This window comes from Neodiprion pinetum, chromosome 4 (genome assembly GCF_021155775.2).
Source record: "Neodiprion pinetum isolate iyNeoPine1 chromosome 4, iyNeoPine1.2, whole genome shotgun sequence".
Classification (NCBI taxonomy): domain Eukaryota; kingdom Metazoa; phylum Arthropoda; class Insecta; order Hymenoptera; family Diprionidae; genus Neodiprion; species Neodiprion pinetum.
In genome coordinates this window covers 19,023,470-19,046,020 of record NC_060235.2, presented here as the reverse complement: position 1 = coordinate 19,046,020, position 22,551 = coordinate 19,023,470, and the positions used below count along the sequence as shown (strand labels likewise).

General features: G+C 39.9%; 2 protein-coding genes across 2 annotated transcripts in view; one reads left to right on the top strand and one right to left on the bottom strand.

The window, feature by feature from the left end:
• The window catches only part of LOC124216468 (putative leucine-rich repeat-containing protein DDB_G0290503), a 145,396-nt gene that overhangs the window by 17,224 nt on the left and 105,621 nt on the right, over positions 1-22,551 (bottom strand). The gene's annotated exons all lie outside the window — the stretch shown is intronic.
• Positions 4,092-9,159, top strand: LOC124216470 (glucose dehydrogenase [FAD, quinone]-like). Its single transcript, XM_046621017.2, has 7 exons — positions 4,092-4,300; positions 4,576-4,818; positions 4,954-5,082; positions 5,155-5,711; positions 5,829-6,291; positions 6,399-6,769; positions 7,692-9,159. Exons 2-7 carry the CDS (start codon positions 4,608-4,610, stop codon positions 7,788-7,790), a joined length of 1,830 nt encoding a protein of 609 aa, XP_046476973.1. The 5' UTR covers positions 4,092-4,300; positions 4,576-4,607; the 3' UTR covers positions 7,791-9,159.

Below are 22,551 nucleotides of genomic sequence, written 5' to 3'. Positions count from 1 at the left end.
CAGACCGATTGACGTGGAGGTCGTTCTTACTCAGCCACGGTCTCTTCTTCTTTGAAGTTCAATCACTTTTGGCGAATTGCAACCATCTTTGTAACTTTGTAAAAAGGTACTTTAAATAATTGTACTTGTGTCTTGGAAATATTGGCATCCTCATCAGTGAATGCATTCGGTTGAGTTTTAGAACAATGATTCTAGAAATAATGTTCACTGATGTCATTAAGCGTATGCAAAGTTTGAATCTCTCAAGTCATACTCAAGTCTACTGTAAAGTACACTATACTCGTACATATGAATATAGGTTCACTGATCAGATTCAATCAAATATAAGAACCAAAACCTCTTTTTCCAATTTCCTCACAGTTGCAAAGTCGACATTATATGTCATTTCGAATAGTATCGCAGAACTTTAGCCAATATTTGCAACTCGGCTTCCATTCGTAAAAAATAGATGAAATACAATTTACTGTGTCATTCCCACTATTTAACTCCAGAAACTTTAAAAGATGTGGTTCCAAATTGAATAAATCAGAGTTAAAAATAAAATTTGACTGAAAGAAATCTTTTATGGCGTCACCGTTAACGAATACCGAGATCGTCGATCAACGAGTTCGACTTATTTTCTCAAAGACACCGGTATTGTGATTGGTGGGAAGTTGTGGAGAGGTATCCATATGTACATGTACTTAAGGCATACGTTGATCGAAGCCTGGCCGTTATGGCGATCTATCATTCACCGCCCCATGAGTCGCGGACGGATCAGCTGTTCACGGATGCTTACCAACGCTTACGGATAAAATACCTACATAGTCAATCCGTGACCATCATTAGTCGCAGGATATCAGATGCCAAAACTGGTTGGATCTCAGATTTGATTTACTTATTATTTATAAATTCTGGCAAAGGTGTGTATATATAGAATTTTATATGATGAGGTACTAGAACTAAATAAATTTGGTGCCATATCGTTTGTAATGTTTTTCTATGTACGGGACAAGGCAGGAAGATGCGGAAGAAAGTACAAATTATTTATCTTAAGTACCAAACTTCCGGAAAATTATCATACCATCAACTGAAACGTTTATCAGCTATTATTAATCAATTTATTAGTCAACAAATGGTTATATATAATAATAATCATTCATCATACTGGAAATATACCACTTGATATGCTATAGTAAAAATAGCAAGACTTTCTTTTGCTTTCTATCCGTCAACTCGACAATCTCCATCCGTCAAATAAGCCTTGAAAAATTATAAAATACCGCATAACAAGCATTATTTCATGAGTTTATGAACACATAAATTTCATCTGAGCTGTAAAGGTAATAGACGGCCATACGTATCAAAACTTGTCCCGCAATCACGTTCTACATTGATGTTTTCTTGCAGCTCGTAATATTGTTCCGAAGACATCGACAAATGTTGATGTAATGTTATTTGCATATAAATATGGTTGGTTATACATATATAGAGAAAAATTATTCGAGAAGATGAGTTTGGAAAAAAATATGTAATACAAAGATGTGACAATCTTAAAAAGAGAATTGGATGGTAACTTGACAAAATTTCTTTTTAACTTGCAATATATTTGATACAAGCATATATTATATGCTTCTCATCTTTAGCAAAGACAAGCCATACTTTAAAGAAGAACAAAAACCAATTTTGGATATTCTCGAAGGATGTTTTTTGGATGTTTTGTTTTTTTGTACTTCTCCACCTCAGTCATCTCCGTCAGAAATGTAAACTATATGTTGTAACGTGTACGATTTTCAAGAGCCTTTATTTGCTCGTATGAATAATCGTGCGTTATTGTGGGTAGTTTTACCGCTTTTAATAAAACTGGCAATTAGTGATTGATCAAAGAAATACGGCCTCCTCTTATAAGTGAAAGTCTGGATCGATCTCGCCGACCCAAAACACCCTGTGCTATGAGCTAGAAGTTTCGCTTACTCAGGTTTTTGAAGCCAGAGTTGCAATTTTTGAAAACACGGGCTTTTTAAGCCAGTGTTTCCCTATCACTAGTTGCGAACTTGGGGTTTTAAGGGGTTAGGTGGGTTTCAAAAGCTCAAAACAGGTACATTTTTATGAATTTTTTTTTACTTAATCAACAGAATATTTCATTCCATCAATTTAACACATAAAAGATACATATTTTGTAAGTAGTTTGTGAAATTTTGATTGAAAAATATTGAAAATTAAGGCGTGGACACGTCGTCTGCTATGACCCCTCAAAAAAAAGTTCTCTCGGCGTAGTCAGGATAACTCATGACAGATTCATCTGAAATGCAAAAACCAAAAATTTTCTGTTAGTAGATGTTTAAAACTCGTACTTGGACGAAGGAAAAAAAAAAAAAAACAAAAATTACATTTTTGGCGGCGTTGAAAAGAAAAAACCCTTATTTTGAGTAAAATTTGTACCCTTCATGGCCTTGAAAAATTACTTGGAATAAAAAAAAAAAATCCTTCGTTCAAGTACGAGATAATGTTATTTTGAAGAAGTGTGCAAAATTTGAAAGAGATCGGTTCATAAGTTTTCGAGAAATCGTGACTACCGATTTCAAAAATGTAGTTTCGAGAAAAACGCGATTGAAGATTTACATTCAAATAACATGTAAATAATAGTACTTACACCGTATAATGATGCAAACCCATGTTTTTTCCACGTGCCATCACCTGACACGGTAACATCTGTCGTATCTTCAACATTATTTTCATCACACGTTAATTTTTTTTCTTGATTTGCAGCAGACAACAAAATTGATTCGGCAACAGTTATGACGCACTCATGTATTTTATCAACATAAAAATTGTACGTTGATGCATTCAAGAATGAGGAACTTATATCCATCAAACCACAGAATTTTTTACATCCGGCAAGTCCTAAGCCTAGTATTCGCATCACAAAAATAAACGAACAATAGCTAAGCAGCTGCCTCGATATATCTGCCTCCATATACCTGCGTCACGCTCGGTTATAGCCTGATGGGTGAAACATCCAAAGGCTATATCTCTTAGAATATGACTCGGATCGTTTTGAAATTTTAAAGGAATATTCTCAACATATTCAATTATAAGATGAGCAAAAAAAAAAAAATTCGATTTTTTGAAATTTTGAAACCCACCTAACCCCTTAAAGCCAGATCCGCTTCCCTCATTCAACCAGATAAGACACCTGACATGCAAATATCTGCTATTAATTTGGAATGCAACGATTACCCTCAGAAAAGAGGTTTCTAAGCCATGACTGTGTGTCAGATTTGAGATACCCCAATATTGTTTTCGGACTCGGAATTTGTGAGGACAGAGCCGTTCACTTTAAAGAATCATCCTACGTTGATCGGACGACATGCAATAGTGCAATTAAAGCTATGATGTTCCCGGTTAAAGAAACAGAGTCATTTAATTTATAATTTCAATGGTCAAATAAAGTAGCGAAGAAGATAAAGAAAATTAATCAACTACTCGATATAATCGTACAAAAATTAATATAAAATAAAGTTTTACAGTATTCCTAGATACTGCTCCTATTTGAATCTAATGCCCCATGCAAAGATGTTGAGTTCAAATTCGGTGAAGACTAAATCTAGCGCTAATCCATCTGAAAAATTTGAATCCAATCTGAAACTTTAAATCTTCCTAACGAACCTAATACCGATCTTGACTCAACGAAGTGCTTTACTGCCTACTGGCAACACACCCGCGAAGCACCTCTATTTATACCGAATTCGGACTGGTTACGAGCGGTTATGGGGTGTCGTTCGTTCCATTCGACTATCTTCGTTGTCGTTTGTACGTCTTCGGCGTCACGTCGCGTTGTCATTGCCTGCGGTCCTAGTGGTCCTCTCGGCGATCGCTCCGGTTTGCGTCGGGTATATTCGGTTTGAGTTGAGGTTGCTCCATCATGTATACGATTCAGTTATCGGCGTGGTAGTATCAGACTGATAGCATTACAATGTTTGTATTATACTCTTGGCCAATGGAGTTATTCTTTGCCAAGTCGTATAAATGTTTATGAATAACAGTACGCCCCCCGTTGTTTCGTAAGTTCCGAGGTATATAAAACGTCGGCACATTCCAATAAGTGACAGTAAAATATTTGATATCCTCGTACATTAAAACTCTGAAAGAGTTTTACCAACACAAATTGTGAGAATAGTTTGCAATTCTCGAATCTTAACGTTAAGAGTAATCGCAAGTGGTTGAGGTGGCAAACTTGTTCAGTCTGAGGATTGAAACAGTTGTCCAAAAATACAGTGATTGCGGCGAAAATCTCGTTTGCATGAATATAAGACACAAGGTAATTATGGAAATAAACTAAAATTCACGCAGGTTGTACAAATTATTTATAAATTAAGATTTTAGAGAAAGGGCCAAGCAAGGCATTGAGTTTTACCAGCCAAAAGGCCACATCTGTTGACCATATGAAACTGACAATGATCTGTTTGTTGTTCCATCTTTCAAACACAATTCATTTCACTAGAAACATTTGGTGATACTGCAATTATAGTTAGATTTTCGTGCAGTCCGACAATTGTAAATTATACTACTCATTTTTATCCTTGCCAACCCTAGTTAACTTTCAATCCGACTCGTCCGCAAGAGAAATGGAGCACAGCCACGCCGCATCGGGAACTTGCAATGTGGGCCAACTAGGACCGAGCTTGACAAGCTTGTGCAATAACGTCACATTATACTATTATTTTATGTCGGTTCTTGACGCCTTCATATACAAAAAGCAAAACATAGCTCAAACGTGCGAGCGCATCACGCCTATCCAAACACCAGATCCCGAGTACGACTTCATCGTAGTCGGTGGTGAGTTACTTTATGAAATAAACGATTTATACTTGGAGGAGAGATTTCGGTACGCGTGAACGTTACCGGAGTCAACGAACAAGATGAGGGAACCAAGTACAATTGCAAAATAAACCTCAGTTCTTTTATTTATAGGTGGTGCAACCGGCTCTGTCGTGGCTGCAAGACTGAGTGAAAATCCATCCTGGAAAGTTATCCTTGTTGAGGCTGGCCCTGATGAGCCACCTGGTGCATCTGTCCCTGGTTTTCACAACACGATGATCCGTAGGTGTACAGGCAAATATAGAAATACTGTCTGAAAAATTTCAAGTAATTCGTGAGAGCTTTGTTTGGTAGAATCACCTATCGATTGGGGATACCAGACAACAAACGAGAGTTACGCCTGTCTTGACTTGAACAACTCCTGTGCGATTGAATCTGCCAAAGTACTAGGTGGAAACATGGTGCACAATGCAATGATGTACCTGCGCGGCAGCCCGTTCATATTCGATCAATGGGCTGAAATGGGTAACGAGGGATGGTCATGGAAAGAAGTCTTACCGTTTTTCAAGAAATCCGAGAATAACGGTGACATCGATAGTGTTGGTCGAGAGTATCACGGCACGGATGGGCCACTTTTTGTCGAAAGATTTCCTTACCAACCATCTTTCGTAAATGTACTACTCACTGCAGCCAAAGAAGCAGGTTTTGGCTACAACAACGACCTCAACGGAAAAGATAACCTTGGCTTTGCTGTAATTCAAGGAACGGTTCACAACGGTGCCAGACGCAGCAGCGCCGCTGCGTATCTGCGGCCAATCAGACACCGTAGTAATCTTCACATCACTTTGAACTCCATCTGCACGAGGGTCATAATCGAAAATGGAAAAGCAGTTGGCGTTGAATATTACAAAGTAAATCAACGATAAGCCATCAAGCTAGGGAATAAAAATTAATTAATGTGACCACGTATGATTTTTTTATTTCAAATGCTATTGACGAATGAACTGATTCCGATGAATTGTCCGCAGGACGGCAAATTCCATACGATACGCTCAACCAAGGAAGTCATCATCTCCGCAGGTAATATTCGGTCTCCCCACATTCTACTCCTCTCTGGAGTTGGGCCAGAGGAAGATTTGAAATCGCAGGGAATTGACGTGGTCAAAGATTTAGACGGCGTTGGCAAGAATTTCCATGACCATCTTTCAGTGCCGCTTACATTCACCATCAATGAGCCTGATGTCTACGACAACAACTGGGCCGCTCTTGCTGAATATCTAGGTTTCCGGACTGGACCCTTGTCTAGCATTGGAACAGCTCAGGTGGTGGGTTTTTTACCATCCAAAATCACAACGCCCGACCTTCCAGACATGCAGATAATCTTCGACGGTTATCAGGCCGCTTGCGCGCCTGGTGAAATCGGCGCCCTTCAAAGCGATGGTAACCGCCAAATTCTGCTTTTGGCAGGGTACTATTACCCCAGAAGCAGAGGTATGTCTGAAGCTTTCGATTCAAGCAATATACTTCTCCTACCTATAATTGAGGAATTGAAGACTATATGGAGCCCATCAAGCAACTGCAGTTGTTTTCTTTCACAGGGCAAATCAGTCTGGCTTCAAGTGCTCCACTTGAATATCCTTCTATCTGGGGAAACTATTTAAACAACCCTGCTGACGTTGCTGGTATTGTAAAAGTCATCGAAACTGCTCTGAAGTTTGTTGAAACAACGGCCGCGAAAGCCTATAACATGACCTTGATCACACCACTTGTTGAGGAATGCTCCAAATACACTTTTCCAAGTGCAAATTACTGGGAGTGTGCCGTTCATTACTTGGCACATGGGGCAAATCATAATGCAGGCACCTGCAAAATGGGTCCCCCATCAGACCCACTTGCAGTTGTCGATCCTCGGCTACGAGTTTACGGAATAGAGGGACTACGCGTTGCAGACGCATCCATCATGCCTCAGGTAATTGCCGAAATGATTTAATTCGTGGTGTGATGCGTGAACTTTGTCTTTGCAAAGAAATGATAGGCGAAATAGAAACCTAAATAGTGAACTCTATCTGCTTGTTCTGGATGATAGCACTTTATGCAACAAGTGACGAGAACTAGGGAATGGTGATGAGTCTGCACGCGAGCACAAGTCGGAGGCGAAACGGAGAAAAATGCAGAGCTCGCACTCGAATCTCCATTTCCTGGTTTCGTCACTACTTGCATACAGTATTTTTCATCATGAACGCGTCGAAAACCAGTTTTGGTGCCCGTAACACGTGCCTATAATTGTCTGCAGCGTCAGCTGTGTATCAGAACTAGCCTCACTCAGTTTGCTTCAAGTGCTCATGTGTAGCTGTGCACAGTGCTTTTTAGTGCGCATCTGCAGTGGCACACATCATTCTATACGACGTAATGCGCGTGCGTAACGGTGCGCGGTGATTTATATGGTGTGGAAAATTAACGTTTTACAACACCTGCTCTGGAAGTTGACTTTTCGAGCGCTGTATGTCATCTCCGAAATATACAATAATCGCATACTTGACTATATATGTTTCATAAACGCACATGCTCGGTTAAGTATCAGATAACTGCACAGATTCCGCCTAAACTATACTACTATAGAAATATAACCACACGAGTACAGTCTGTATTAAACTCACTCTATCTTTTTCACTTTACTAGAAACTACTCAAACGCCATCTGATGCCGCTATAGTAATTTAAGTTTCAAAATTATTATATTCCTCTGAAATTCGACTTCCAGATCAGTTTTTGTAAAAAATATTGTATTCTACGTGTGGGATAAGTAGCATAAATAACTATTACAACTCATGTGTGGCAAGAAGATCATTACATAAGCAGGAGTAACAGTGCATGATATACATGTTTTTATAGGTGCCCACCGCAAATACTCAAGCAACTTGCGTCATGATTGGAGAGTATGCCGCTGACCTCATCAAGAAAGATTGGAAAAGTGAAATCTCTTCTTCGTAGGAAACTTGTCCGTAGCGGTACCAAATGTGAAGCAAAAACGAATGTGACCCAATGAAAATAGCTTGATTTAGACATTTTTAAACCAGCCCCACTTCGATCGTAATAAAATCTCTTGCATTTGCCGCAAGTTCACGTTGGAATTGTGCTAAAAAATAAAAATAAACCACGGCAATAACTTTGACGAGAGTGAATGAAATACGAATCTCTCAACTTTGGCTTATTCAATTCGTTAGAAATCTCAATTTTAATATTTGAACAATTATCACAGGCGTAAAATAATTATTGTCACCGAATTACAAAAGCTTTGCTGCATAACTTCAACGAAATAATTCGACAGAAACACGTTGTTCCTGAGACCTTTACGAATGAAAATTACTATTGCATTTGCTCTGATATTCACTACTTTGGGGACTGGCACACTTTTCTTGCTCACGTTACCGCAATTCTTGTAACTACAACTTCTTACCGTGATAAAATTACCGTAAAAAAAGCCCACCGCCCCTAGATATTGATTATACTCTACAGTTTATTCGGAATTGTTTCATACTTTGTCTTTATCTTATGCAATGTTTCATTTTCTTTATCCGTTTGCGGAAATTTTTTTGATTATCTCTACTTCAAACCGCTTGCGCGCTTTGTCCGTTATCCTTCCTTCACTGTAAAACGAAGTCATCTTATTGATAACCTACGTAAACCGCCTTCTATGCATGCGTCAGAGGGATCTTTTAAATATTTACCAAATATTAAATAAATACCTGAAAATACCGGAAGTTATTTTTTAGGATATAACATCTGACGTGCACATGCATGCAATAAATCACTGATGTAGAGATATTTGTCTTGGGTGGGTAGGCACATCATAGAATAAGTATAAACAAAAGGCAAGAGAGGATTCTTACGTATACCCGTGGAAAGAGTGGTAGCGGGCATAACTGTCCCACTACCCTGGGCCCAGGGGGTCGAAATGAATGAACAAATTAAAAGGCGCAAAACGCTTTTACTTCTTCATTGGTCCGGCTCGACGGAAATTGCGGGGAGTCAATCAGGGAGTTCGTCAAATTTTCCCAAACTTTAGAGGAAACTTGGTTCAATAAGACACTTCAACTTGAAAAAGATCCTTCTAACGAGTCACTTCAGTTTTTGCATGTGATTAGTACAGTTTTTCAAAATTTTCTCCGTATTTGTTCAGCAAAGTTAAACCTGTAATTTGGTAGAATTTTGTCTTGCGCTATTTCTTCCAACGTCGCATTCAGTTCTTGCGAAACTATATTATTTCTTTTAAAACTCGTTCCATTATAATTTTTATGTTGAACCAAATATTTGAATTAACCTTTTGTTATTGTGTTCCAAATATAATTATTTTAATTTATTGAACATTTTGTTATTGTCTTCTAAACTTTGTCTCCACAACTAATTAATTCGCAACCGATCCTAATTAAGTTCACAAAAAGACATTCTCTAATTTCCCGCCGAACACGCAGAACCGCCCACAGTCTGAATAACCAAAATCAACGAAAGGTAAATGGCACCCTTTTATTACGAAAGGTCTTTTCCTCTCGATAAGCGCCTAACCAAGAGAGAAAAATTCAGTATGCATTTGGAGTAATCGTGCATAATACCATTTTCCTTGCATACAAATTATGTGACGAGTAAACGTTTTCGTACACAACTAAAAGTCAGACCCAACCCGTCTCACAACACCTGCAGGCTGTTAAAATAAAAAACTGTTGTGCTTGTTTAGCTTGTTTACTTACCGAAGTCTTAACCGCACATGAACAAATATCTACATAATATAAAATATATACGCGGGAAATCTGCGGCGAACAGAAAACTGAAATTGTATACTCTGGCACCTCCACCCAAGAGTATAACTTGCGATCGATGTTGATATTCGCGAGTATACAATCTCCACCTGTGATTGTTATTTGTAACCGGCAAATCAGTTTGCTTTAGAACGACAAGGGCCAAACACTTTTTGCATCCCGCGAAGTTGTTATCTCTGTAGGAGCTATACGGTCACCCGAAATCGTGCTCCTGGCCCTAAGAGCACCTCGAGTCAAAGTGGGTCAAAATCATTAAGTATCTGCTTGGAGTGGAGAAGAACTTTCATGACTATGTTATGTACTCCGTCGACTTCACCGTTAACGAGCTGGATCGCTCGGATAACAACTGGGTTATTTGGCGAATTGTACGCCAGGTGATTCGTATGCATATATTTTCCGGTGATAGCAATTACTGTAAGCTCCAGTCGTACTATGTGAACACGATTATTCGAGTGGTCTATATTAAACACGGTTCAATTAGAGCCGATTTGGAATGAACGCCAATGGTATATCAGCCGATCCACTGATTTCACCCTCGACTGATTCCCACGGCTTTAGGTCATTTTGGCACGGCCCAGTCTGTACCAATACTAAATGTGTGGAAGCATCAATGAGGCTTTTCACATATTGGCGGTACACCTTTCCCACCGTTGTCATGGATTCCCAAACGTAGTTGAAAAGTATTGCAGCACTTTAAACAAAACAAGCGATAAAAACAATACTTTTTTATAGTAATTTTCATCCGTACCCAAGCCAATTCAATTACTGGAAGTACCGTCAAGCAAAGACCACTATCGATAGAGAAATCCAATCGAAAGCAGCCGATTACCAGACGCCTGGGATAAGGCAACCACCGTACCATGTGAGAAGTACGCGCCGGAACGAAAAGATCGTTCGCCGAGCTCCAGAGGAGACAACCAACCCACGTGACCATCTAGACCAAGAAATCCCATTACAATCAATTTGCATGATTGTTGTGAAGTTATTTTGATGCATTTTTTTTTTTTTTTAATCATGCTATATTTTTATCGTACTACTTGCATATGAATCGATTTATCATAGTTAGGGCAGAACTGACACATCTGAATTACTGAATACACCTGTTTAAGATTTAATCCTTCACTACTGTCAAATTTTCACCATACTAAGTGACTGGGTGCTTCACTATCGATAATAAACCTTTGCTTGATCACTTAATATTCCTACACGTATCATTCTTTTATCCGAGCAAACGTCGAGGATTCGGACAAGATAGCTGCACTCTTTCTAGTTGAATTATTATTTTATCCAAGACTATTAACTAACGTGACAAAATCACCTCGTGTGAGATCTGAACAAAATTCAAGCAACTGTTTGAGTTTGCTTAAATCCGATCGTCAGATAGGGAAGAATTTAATCTAATACAGTTTCAATTCATTGGATTCATGAGCTCTGGGAGAATAATTATTTATTTGTCAAGGATAAATTTCAAATTCAAATAATGTTGAGATATTTAACTGATGTCCAATGAAACCTGGTATGAACTAGAAGTTCAAAAGAATTGCAGTCACGGAGTTTAGAACAAAGCAAATTCAGTAAAATTAAGTTAACACGACGCAATATATGAATTTTTAGTCACTATCGTATACAACGAAATTTTGAGAAATATATTAATTTACATTCACTGATGTGCAAGCATGATGAAAATTGGATAACGAGGAAAGTAAGGTGTAAATACCAGCCAATAAAGTTTGACTTCACGTCACCTGATCACGAGCTTCCTAGTGAGGTTCAAATCGGGGTCACTCATTCAGAAGCTGTCTGAAAGTCAGCCAATCCCAAGCAGACTTTCGCAGAAAATAAAACTACAATACATCAAAAGAATGAAAAGGCGAGTTTTCAATTCGCGTTGGATTTGCATCGAGATTGATTTCAGTCTCTGGCTCGTGTCAAATTGTTGACAGTGTCGACTAGGGGTTTCCAAACCGTGACCAGCGTCGTTGTTCTGTAAGCAGTCTTTTATCAACAACGGCACCAATAAACGAATTAAAATTTAAAGATGTTTTGGTAGAGTTGAGTCGGTTACATCTTCATACCACGACAAAGTTACGAAATGATTGTTAGACTTAGGAAGTACTTTTGCGTAAGGACTTGGCATTCACTTCGTTTCTAATCGCGTACGTTTTCTTTAGTGGTTGCCGATGGAGTTGGCAAAGACGAGTCCTATATTCACTTCTATTTGTATGTTTTATCACGTACTTGTAATTTCGGTACATCAAGCTTGGAACAATGATAAAAAAACGTATCAACGCCTCAGTCATTACAACAAATTTCGTACACTCAGGTAACCACCCAAATTTCATTCACCATTCAAAAATTTATCGTCGAATCTCAGTAGTAGCAGCTAATTGAATTTTTGATCGGCTCCGATAATTCGGACTTCAGGTACATACATTATTTTTCTTCGACATCATACAACAACGAATGAGCGGCTAAAGGTAAATACGGAGAATCGCTGAACAATTAATTTTTCGTTAGACCCAGCCTAAGAGAAATCTGCCGTTACAGCCATGCGAAGTAACGAAGCGTCATAAACGACTTTAAGACTGAAACATTTGATACTATTCCTTTGTACGAAACAAATGAAATTCATAAGTATTTCCGGCAATATTCTTGCCGAGGGAGGATTCTGAAGGGGACTTCCGGTTGTAAGGTGAGCTAGTGTCCCTAATTACCGTGTCGGTTCATGAATACGATTGCCGTTCTCCGCTGCACGGAAGCTAGCATGGCGTCACTGGTTGTTGCTTGCTCATGAATTTATGTATCTCCATTTTGCAACGTGCACAGAGAAAAGTTTGTAGGATTTCTTCGTCAAATTTTGAAGTGAAAAATGCCATGTATTACCGTGATCGCTGGACATACATGTAATATACTAATTTCTACGATACTGCAAACGACATATTATGAACTAACGATCACATTTTTACAATGCTGGAATCCCTTCCCACTACACAAACTGCTTCAAGTTTTCCCGAAGTAGGTAATGCTACAAAATTATTAAGGCACTGCCCCATCTACAACATTTTGAAGGAGACTTATTTCTTGCAGGGTAATAATGGCAATTTGGTTTGTATAGAGTGTTACGGGACTATTAGCAAACGTGTTACAACTGAACAACGAGTACTTTTATACACCTTGCAAAAAGAACTAGGTTATGAAAAACGATGTAAAAGTTTTAGTTCATCGCTCCGTATACGGCGTTTTCGTAAACGACTACATTCCTTATGCGAAAAATATTGTAATACCGTACAGATCGCTGTAACAAGTATGTTTGATACATTGAACTGCAATGTGAAAGAAATGACAATTCTGTAGAGAAATGAGGTATGTAATGTTTAGAAAACAGTGGCTACGGCAATCATCATTTCACTTTACATCGAGTGCGTCAGTGACCGTTATTCTTCAGTAGTGGGTTTTTTTTTCAGGCCTCATATTCTAGGAAACTAACTCAAAATTTATGCCCTCATTTTTTTAATAATCATTCCGAAGACACGCTATAGAATAAGAAATTAAGCTGTTTACACCTCAAAGTTGAATCGTAGAAAAGAGTACTCAATCAATATATAATCATGATTTGAAAATTCAGGTCACATTCGTAAAGCTGAAGACAAAATTACTCCTATCATCGATACTCCTGCGATTATTAATGGTCATGCCAAGAGTTGCCGCTCTTGTTCTCTTGCATCCATTATTAGAATAAGAGGTTCGGATACCTTGAGCGAGCGTTAGTGAGGTGATGGAAGAAGGAAACCATCCGCGATTTAACATATTAGCGTTAATTAAGGCAATTATGTCCCCGACGTGAGCATGAGAGTGTGTCCGATGCTCGACTCATCCATATTCAGCAGTCACTTCCGTCCACGTTACAACGAGACTTCAGCCTCGTCGTCGTCTATGCGTTGACAGTCATCGTGGGATCTTTTGTACCGCGTGACTTTTCAAGAAATTGAGGACAATGCAACGGTTGTACAACACTGATTAAGAATGCGATTAGCCAAGCCATAAAACTCATCTTTCAAGTAGAATTCTTCCCTGTGACACAGTCAGTCGTTTCATGGACATAAATCCATACCGCGATCAGGAGAAGTTCTGGACAGTTCCCAAAATCAGCTCTGGCGTTGATTGAGGCGTCTGACAATGAGCTCGACAACGGCGAGATGCTAAGATCTCTGAAAGGCAGCAAAAGGTGCAGGATGTACATGTATAGAGGAGGCAACTTCCAGGTGCACACGAGCATAAATAGGAACCGGGAAGGTCTAGCTTTGTGGAATGACCAATGGCAGAAGAGAACACAGCGCGCGCCGTTCGTATCGATCCTTGGAAGAGAGGAGCTCCCGGGTCACCCGCGGGTCGCTCTCTTAGTTTTCTCGCTGTCTCCTAAATCCTGCCTGCAAGATTTATTCAAGCTATGAAAACGCTGCATTTTGTATTCTCTTGGCGGTGTCTGCTCTCTGATGGAAATGCAGCCCAGCGGTCTAAGCCTTCTTCTCAAACATCTGCAAGTGCAAACTGACCCTTGAACGTTGTCTCCTCCGTTTCTCTCCACAGGACGCATGCGTCGAACGACAAGGCAAGTCCACCCTACTCTTCGAGAGGAGGGCGAGAGTGTCACCAGAGTGCGTGTCGCGCTATGCTGATGACATTTCTCCGCACATGCGTAGGTCTTCGGCCTATCGGTGGTCACGTTATTAAAATTTCTAAACCAATGACGTTCTGGGAATCGAGTTACGTGGGCTGGACCTCTGAGTACGGGGAGTTGTTATCACTTCCGAGATCGCGATCACCCAAAGGTGATGGCCCAGGCAACTCTGGCAAGTGTCGCCGCTGATTCTTTCCTCTCAATTATCGGGTTTAAGGTTGTTGCGAACTTAATTTGTAATATTTTTCCATCGCTTATGGCGATTCTGCGTATATTCATTTTGAAGGATGGAGCAAAAATATTTTAAATTTCGTGAGTTATAGGCAGAAAAAAGTTAATTTGATCCATAAATTCGTTCCATTTTTGAGAACTCCCGCTTGAGCTTAAGAAAGCATCGTGAAATGGAAATTTGTCACACTGTGTCAATGGTCAAGACTTTTTTTTGGAAAGATGAAATGCTCGCTGATTCGACATGAAACTTATCCGCCTTTACAGAACGTTGCTGATCTTGTATTTTCCTGGTCTGACCTAATGGTGAAAAGATTGAAGGTTATGTGTAATATTTTGAGAAAAAGGATAACAGACGATCCACGTCACGTGCATTTTTTTATAGGGTGTTATGTGTGTCTGGTTGAAAAATCTGATGGGGAACGAGGCTATTGTAGATCTGGAAATCACCTGGTTCGTAGCATCGAATGATTTTTAGATAAATGGTACTTGTTATGACGTAAAATATGGTATTTGTTATACCTTAGCCCAGTTCTTGTCCTCATCCTTCGAGAACCGCCTATACGATTACCATGGCGATGAAGAGTACACGAACAGACTATGGCTCTTGTATCACGGGTAAACAGAATCACCGTCATTAGATATTGTCTGATGTCGGTTAATGGAGTAAATGAGTTTTAAGCTAAAAAAGTAAACGAAAAAAAGGAAAGTTCCATTAACGGTGGTTTCCCGTGGTGGGAATAGAAATTTTTGAAATTCAAGCGACAAAATCTCTCTTTGCGCTTATAACAGAAGGAATAAAAAGATTCGTAAGGTATGCGTTAGCAATACAAATTTTCGATAATTATAAGTTACAAAAATAATTTTTTTAAATTTCGCCGCTGGATTTTGACATTCGTGATTATAAGTGAGCATCTGAAACTCATTTCAATCCGCATTAGTATGCTGGATTTGAGAACAAGTAACGTATAAAAAGTAAGAGTAAATCCAAGTGTTTGGCGATTTGACTTTTCCACGTACCTATCCATTTATGACTGCGGTGTTCGTGTGCAATGAAAAATTGACCCCTTGATAAGATCTAATAGTTTCTCTTCCCAGTCAATTTGTCCTTCTTGACTAGCGTTGCTGCAGAAGTAGTATCGTAATGCATTATACATGCACATGAGACAGTGACAAGCATTAATTATCGTACCAGACAAAGCTCACGGGGTTCTGATTACCCTCGATTTTGCCTCCGTTGTATCTGCCAGCCATCGGATGGCGGAAAACCTGATACAGTTGTAACTAGATAGCTGTTTAAGTGCTCACAAAAGCAGAGGTTGACGTCTCAATTTTTTTTACCCGAGATAGCATTGTTACCAGAGAACTCTGGGACCACGTACGTCGCAAGGAGTTGTTAGAGCTGTTTGGAAATAAATTTTATTTATCAAGACCGGACAGTGCAGGTCGTCCTTGCTTAACCATATCGATGCTTGAATGATAAAATGTTCATACCTTGACCGCGCAGCCCGTTTTCAGTACCTTAGCCTGCGATTGTCAATTGATCAACAAGATAAGCCAAACTGTGACTTACGAAACCATGATCATTTTGTCTTATTCTTGTGAGTTGTGAAATTTTTATCAAGTACTTTGATTGCTTAAATTTTTGGACTAAGAATTGAGCTAAATGTCTCACTTCCGCGTTCAAAACATTTGTCTACGTCTTTTTTTCACTGAGATATTCGCGCTATTTATATATATACCCCTATTATTTTCCGAGATGTAATTAACAGATATTTAGAGCATTTCATGCAGAAACAGTACAGCTGAGGTACGCAGACTACGCAAATTTGTCGTTTTAATTAAAGTACTTTAATTTCGAGCTGAAAACGAGATACATTTCTCCCGTATGGTGGAATCGGAAAGTCAAATGAGAAAAACAAAGTGATTCGGGAAACACTGAAGTCCGTACCTACGAGTATATTATTCCGTGAATATTACATTTGTGACTTTGCCTTGGCGCAGGTCGCTGGAAACGGGAGGCACCGGGTTTCCTAATTTCCTCCGGGAAACGAAATGCGAAGCATCATCCGCCGCTGCACCGTCGGTCCTGTCCGTGAATTATTTACCAAATATACAATTGTCTTCGAAAATTGGCAAGAAAAAAAATCTCGTCGACGTTTCGTTTACTTCATGTTTGTTTTCATTTGATCTCTCGTAATTAAAAAAAAAAGGATATTTTTTTTAACAGTTAAATTACCCAATGCCTTGAAATTTTCGAAAGTTTCTATTCAAGGAATTCAACATCGCGATAACGCAACCATCAATATCAAGCTAATGATTTGTTCAATTGCAAGTGTTTCTCAATGTCTTCAAGCACTTTTGTTGATCTAATGTTTTGCATACCTTTCTCTATGAACTACCCCATTTTTCGCCATTTCCAGGGGAGGCTAATTGGTCGAGGAAAGTGTTTTGTTTCGTCCATATTGTAGGCACATTTTTTTTACTTTGTTACCGCACCGTTTCAGGAGACACAGAGGGATGAAAGCCTGCTTCGGACGTTTCAGAACAGTGATGAATAACGTAAAAACAGTTATTTTTCGTCGCACGATTGTTCGTTTACCCCCGCGTATGCCTTGGCTTTGATCCCTCATTCCCTCTTATCACCCTTTGGCGGACAGAAAAGCCCGGGAAGAAATGCTGACGCATGCACTTTAAATCTGAAAACCCCCTGGTACCGAGCCTTTAAAAATTCACGTCGTGAGACGAGAGAGTGATAATTTGTTGCCGAGACGTGCTTTTCACCGCCAAAATTGATTAGTTTCCCAAGACGTGGTTGACGGAGTGCCGACGGAGTTGGGGTTCACTTTCGTCTTGTAATGGAACAAAACATTTCCAGGGTGTTGCGATTATAAATTGTACGCTTTCAGAAGCAGTAAAGAACTGCCGGAGAAGCTCGAGGTTTGTCAGCGAGATGCAAATGAAATTGTATTAAAGTTTCACCTCCTATGTTCGAGCTACATCAGGAGCGCCTCGACGCGCCCTAGGGAACGCCATGGAAATATTAAACTTGTCTTTTCAACCTAAAATAGAGCGCGAAAAAACGAACTTTGCTATCTCTGTGTGCTTATTCAAGAGGTTTCTTGAAATAAAGGAATAACCAACAACGAATGGATCATATACATGACAGTGTCCACGTCGTTATTGTCTCGATGATTCGAAACGTCGCTTTGACAGTTGTTGAAACGCCCTTCGGTAGAGAAATTTGCCGAATCATAAGTAACCGCGTCTTTTTTGAAAAAGATAATGGAATCTGAAAGTTCCTTTTTCTCTATGCAAAATTCAGTATCCAGTTTTCTTATCTTCGTATTGAAGACTTTCCAAGTTTCTTACCCTGTAAAATTGCCTTGGTTGAAAATCACCGAAATCCGTTCATTTGCTTTCCAAAATTCAATTTCAAAATTCATCACCGTTTATCTGAAAATTGTCGGAAGTGATTCTCTAGACCTAGAAACTCAATTTTTAATTGTTATGGTAATTGTAATAACGTCCCTCCTTTTTCTTCTTACCGTAAAAAAGTTGCGGAAAGTTAAAAACGGAAATCCGCGAGGATAGAAAAAATACAAAAATACCGCAGACTTATAACTACTTTCCCTGAATTTGACGAAGAACAGACATGTTCAGTATACTTCGTGCTAGTAACTCAGAAATTGAAGAGTTTGAAATACCACTGATTATCGTAAAATACTCATATAAAGAAAGAAAAAACTGGTCAAATCGAAATGTTTAACATATCGCTGATGATGAGTTACGAAAATATTGTTCTAAGTCGACTTGTTTTTCGATACGTTCAAATTTAAGCCATATATTCAAAAATATCTCTAATCCGCAGAAGTTTTTCAAACGGCCCGGACATTTTAGGTACCTCGATCGCGAAGCATTTTCTTCTATTGTAGCTTTTGTATTCTTCTTCATCATTGTTAGTGTTAATTTGGTTTAACATATTTAAACTACTCATTGTCAGCGAACAATAATACCCTGCAAATTCGTTTGCCATCGGCCTGATACACTTTTCGGCGAGTCACAAGGGTTCATGAAAGCATGATGAAGATCACCACAAGGAATGCGAAGCTAGCATTAGACTCGTCCGTTGTCTAGCCAATCACCGGAAGAACCGTATAGCTACCGCGGCAAGATTTATCCACGTATAATCACAGACTCTGGCCTTAAGCATTGTTATTGGTGCATTTTAATGCGAGAGATGACCCATGGTGTTATTATCGCCGTAGTCTCGTCATCGTCTGGTGAAATTAGCGGTTGTTTCAGGGGCTCGAACATAACTCACCCATCTGTCAAGTCCAGGATGCCCGAATTCGTTAGTTCTCGAGTTATCCTTAACTTACGAAGCAGCGAATTTCCATTTATCTAGACGTTTACATGATCAGGGCCGTATCCGTCGTGTTCGAGAAGCAACGAACAATTTCGGGCAAAGTTGGGAGTGGTCAAAGTCGCTAGTCACATTGTTTTCATCTTTCGCCCTCGGAGAGTTCACCTCAAAAGGGGTGCATTCATTTCTCAAGCACATGAAGCTCGTCATGGATGACTGAGTGCCGGTCCAAGTTCTTGAAAAAGTATCCGTTAGCTCGGGCCAGGTTATCTCGAAACTCGTCACTGCCTTGCGGGACTGTCGACCACAGGTAGTGTGGATGTTAGCCTTGGTAAAATTTTGGTTTCTCATCAGAATGTTGATTATCCTGCGGTCTTTCATAATTATACCCGAAGATTCCGTTAATACGCACCCTCGAAACACCATATCAAACCTCGGGTTCGTCCTGGTAGTATATCCAGCGTCTCTAACACGGCACATTGATTTATGTCCGAAAAATGCCTTCCAGGCAAAAGGCTTGAAGAACCCCGGTGACCCAAGACTGAAATGGGCAAACTCAATTTTCGAACTTCCCAATATCACACTAAAATTTAAGAAATTTCAACCCTTGAAGTCCTGATGTAACGGATCCCGAGACTTTTACGGACAAGTACGTGTAGCGTCCTGCAACTAAATGCGGCACTTCCACACTGTTTGAACCTCTCAAACATAATGATCGAGCAGTGTTTTCAGAATCAACTGCTGAAAGTGTACAGAAATCTCTTCATTATTGTCCTAGTCCCTATGATGCGATATGCGGAAGATCCTTTTCTTCTGGCTGTTCAGTAAAAATGCAAAAGTTTTCACAAGATTCACGTCAGTTCAAATAACAATGAGTATGAACAAAACCGTACAGCCAGAAATGAAAAGTCATACGAATTGTGAAGTTCAGAAAACAATTGAGTTAACAACCAAGCGATTGGAGGAATGCGGCAAACTTGTTGTTAACCGAACTAATTCTACTGAAATTATCCCTGAATACATGATCTGGTGGATAGTTCATTCGCAGCGTATTAATCGTACTGGAAGGTATATATCCCGGAGTACTCGAGACGAGGCGTGATTGAGGACAGATTAGACCGTATCATTCTGGGTCCTCGATATTAATTCAGTCCCAATTAGTACCGTTTCCTTCCCGGCATTAGTGTCACGGTGAACGCACAATCTCGGAATCTCTCGTATTGTACACCACCCGGTGGATGCGCACCGTCTGCCGTCGTTGTCATGAATATTACATGCTTCTTAGCAAGTGGAAAGATAATTGTCAAGATGTCTAAATGGAGCTGCGAGGAGGTGGACAGAAAATACATAATACATAACTCGGAGCGAGTCCATACTGAACGCAAAATAGCATGTAGCAGGTGCTACTGTACTGGTAATTATTGTTCTCTCATAAGTTCTTCGCCGTCACAACACTTCGGCTTGCACAGACTTTTTATCAAACAACAATCAGTTTGATGTAAAATAATTCATCAACATCCATCGCATGATGGGATTCATCGGTGAACTTTAAGCGGACAATTTGGTAAATATTATTTTTGAGACAGTCCCATATGGGTTTTAAAAAATATCCATTAATTGGAGTATTATGTGGACTCTGATCACAATACATTAAGTGGGCTGACTTCTACTTTAACAAGTTGATTCCAAATCCTTCTCTATTGCCACCGTAATAATTGGACTGTCTGTTCAATAATGGGGGTCAAAAGAAGATTAAGAATAGTATATGGCTTGCAAGCAGTGCGAGGCCGGTAGTCACAACGCGCGTATCTGGTTTATAAGAACCCTCTGCAGGAAAGTCGCGATGACTTATGTGGCTCTGACGTTATCGGCAAACGTCTCTGGAGCTCGACCCAACACTGGCCTGGTGGTGAATCTCGTAAATCACACCGATTTACCCACCCACTTACGATCCCTACAGTCCTGAAGATGCGATATGACAATCAACGAGGCAGGAGGTAACCTCCATTTCGTCCCATCGTTCCGCAACTTATCGAGTCTCTCATTGTCACTGTTTTCTTTCCCTTATTAATATACCCAGAATTTCCCCTGAGTTCGGACACTCCACATCCTGTGCCATACCCACCACAAGCGCATACCGCATACCTGAGCTACTACTGGCGCTCATACTGCAACGTCTCCCTCCCAAAACCGAGCTGCACGAACACCACGTATGTCGGTGTGGGCTTGCCGCAGGATGTAGGGTGTCCGAACTCAGAGGAAACTCTTGGTTTGTGTGTGGAGCATTTAACCACGGTGCAGGAACACACTACGACAAGTATATTCTTATTTTATTTTTTTTTCTAATTACTCGTATTAGGCCGGCCGAATTTTTAAAGTGCATGTACTGTTTAATCAAAGTTGACTCCTCGGTCATTCCATAACCCCAATATTTTACTTGACCTGCTTATTTGACCACTTTTTTTCTAAATATATTCTAGATCGCTTTGACAATTTGCACGATACACTCCTTCGTCTCAAACCACCATTTTTACGAAGCAGTTCTAGCTGGGTATGAAAAAATAATACATATATTGTGGATTATCGAGTCAATTCTCATTCGAATAACTGAAATATTACGAGCAATGACAGCCGCGTCGTGATTAGGGTACCGAATGTATGATTTCAAAGTCATTTCAGTGAAAGATGATGTAACGAACCGGCCATCGTTTGGGAGCTTTCTAATTTTATTGAAGTGTTGCCAAGCCGAGTTCGTCTCTAGATCGCGAGTCACAAAGTGACAAAGATACTGCCATCGCACAGCTACCGCGTACGTGTCAGTCTATCTACCTTATGAAGATTCCCCAAAGCTCCTCTAGAAGTGATGAAACATTTTTATTAGGCCAATTTCAACGACCCACAAGTGGTTGACCCGGTTCTTAGCGAGATCCGCGTTTAAAACATATCCCGCTGTTTTGCACCAACACGGAGTCAGGGAAATCATCCACTTGCCATCTATACACGTGAACAAACGGCTGCGCTAGCTGTTGGGTTTCGTATGCTTTGCTACCGCTACGCTCTCCAGAGGCGGGATGTCCTCAGAATGAACACCGGGCTTTGTTCCACGCTTATGAATAAAACATTCGATAATGCATCTAAAACCGCACTGTACACACTGCACACCGACTCATCTTCTCTTCGCTTGCTCCATCTTATTCTCTTGGTGTCTCATCTGTCTTTCTATTTTGCCCGTTCTCGCGCGCAGTTCATTCCGTATCACGTTGGAACGACAATTTTCGAATGCGTTACACTGCGTAAGGTGGACTGTACCCTTGATCAACCGTTTAATCTGATATCGTACGCTCGGCTTTTTCCCACCATCGCCGCCACAGGGTTAGTCTTACTTTTTCCTGCGTTTTTTGATCTGGTCCATGAACTCGATTGATGTACATACATCAAAAAAATAGTGTGTATTGTTTAGCAAGCGCGGAAAATAGGTCGTATCTCAAATCATCCTTCCGCAAGTGTCACACGCAATATTTTTTCCGACACCTACGTGGAAACTTTGATTTGCAAAAAGAACCGAAGGTGACACTTACACCGCGTAAATCAAGGTTACTTCCCAGGTAAAACGCGGTTGAGTGATATTTGAGTCATTTCCGGCAGAAAATGAAGTCAACTGATCGA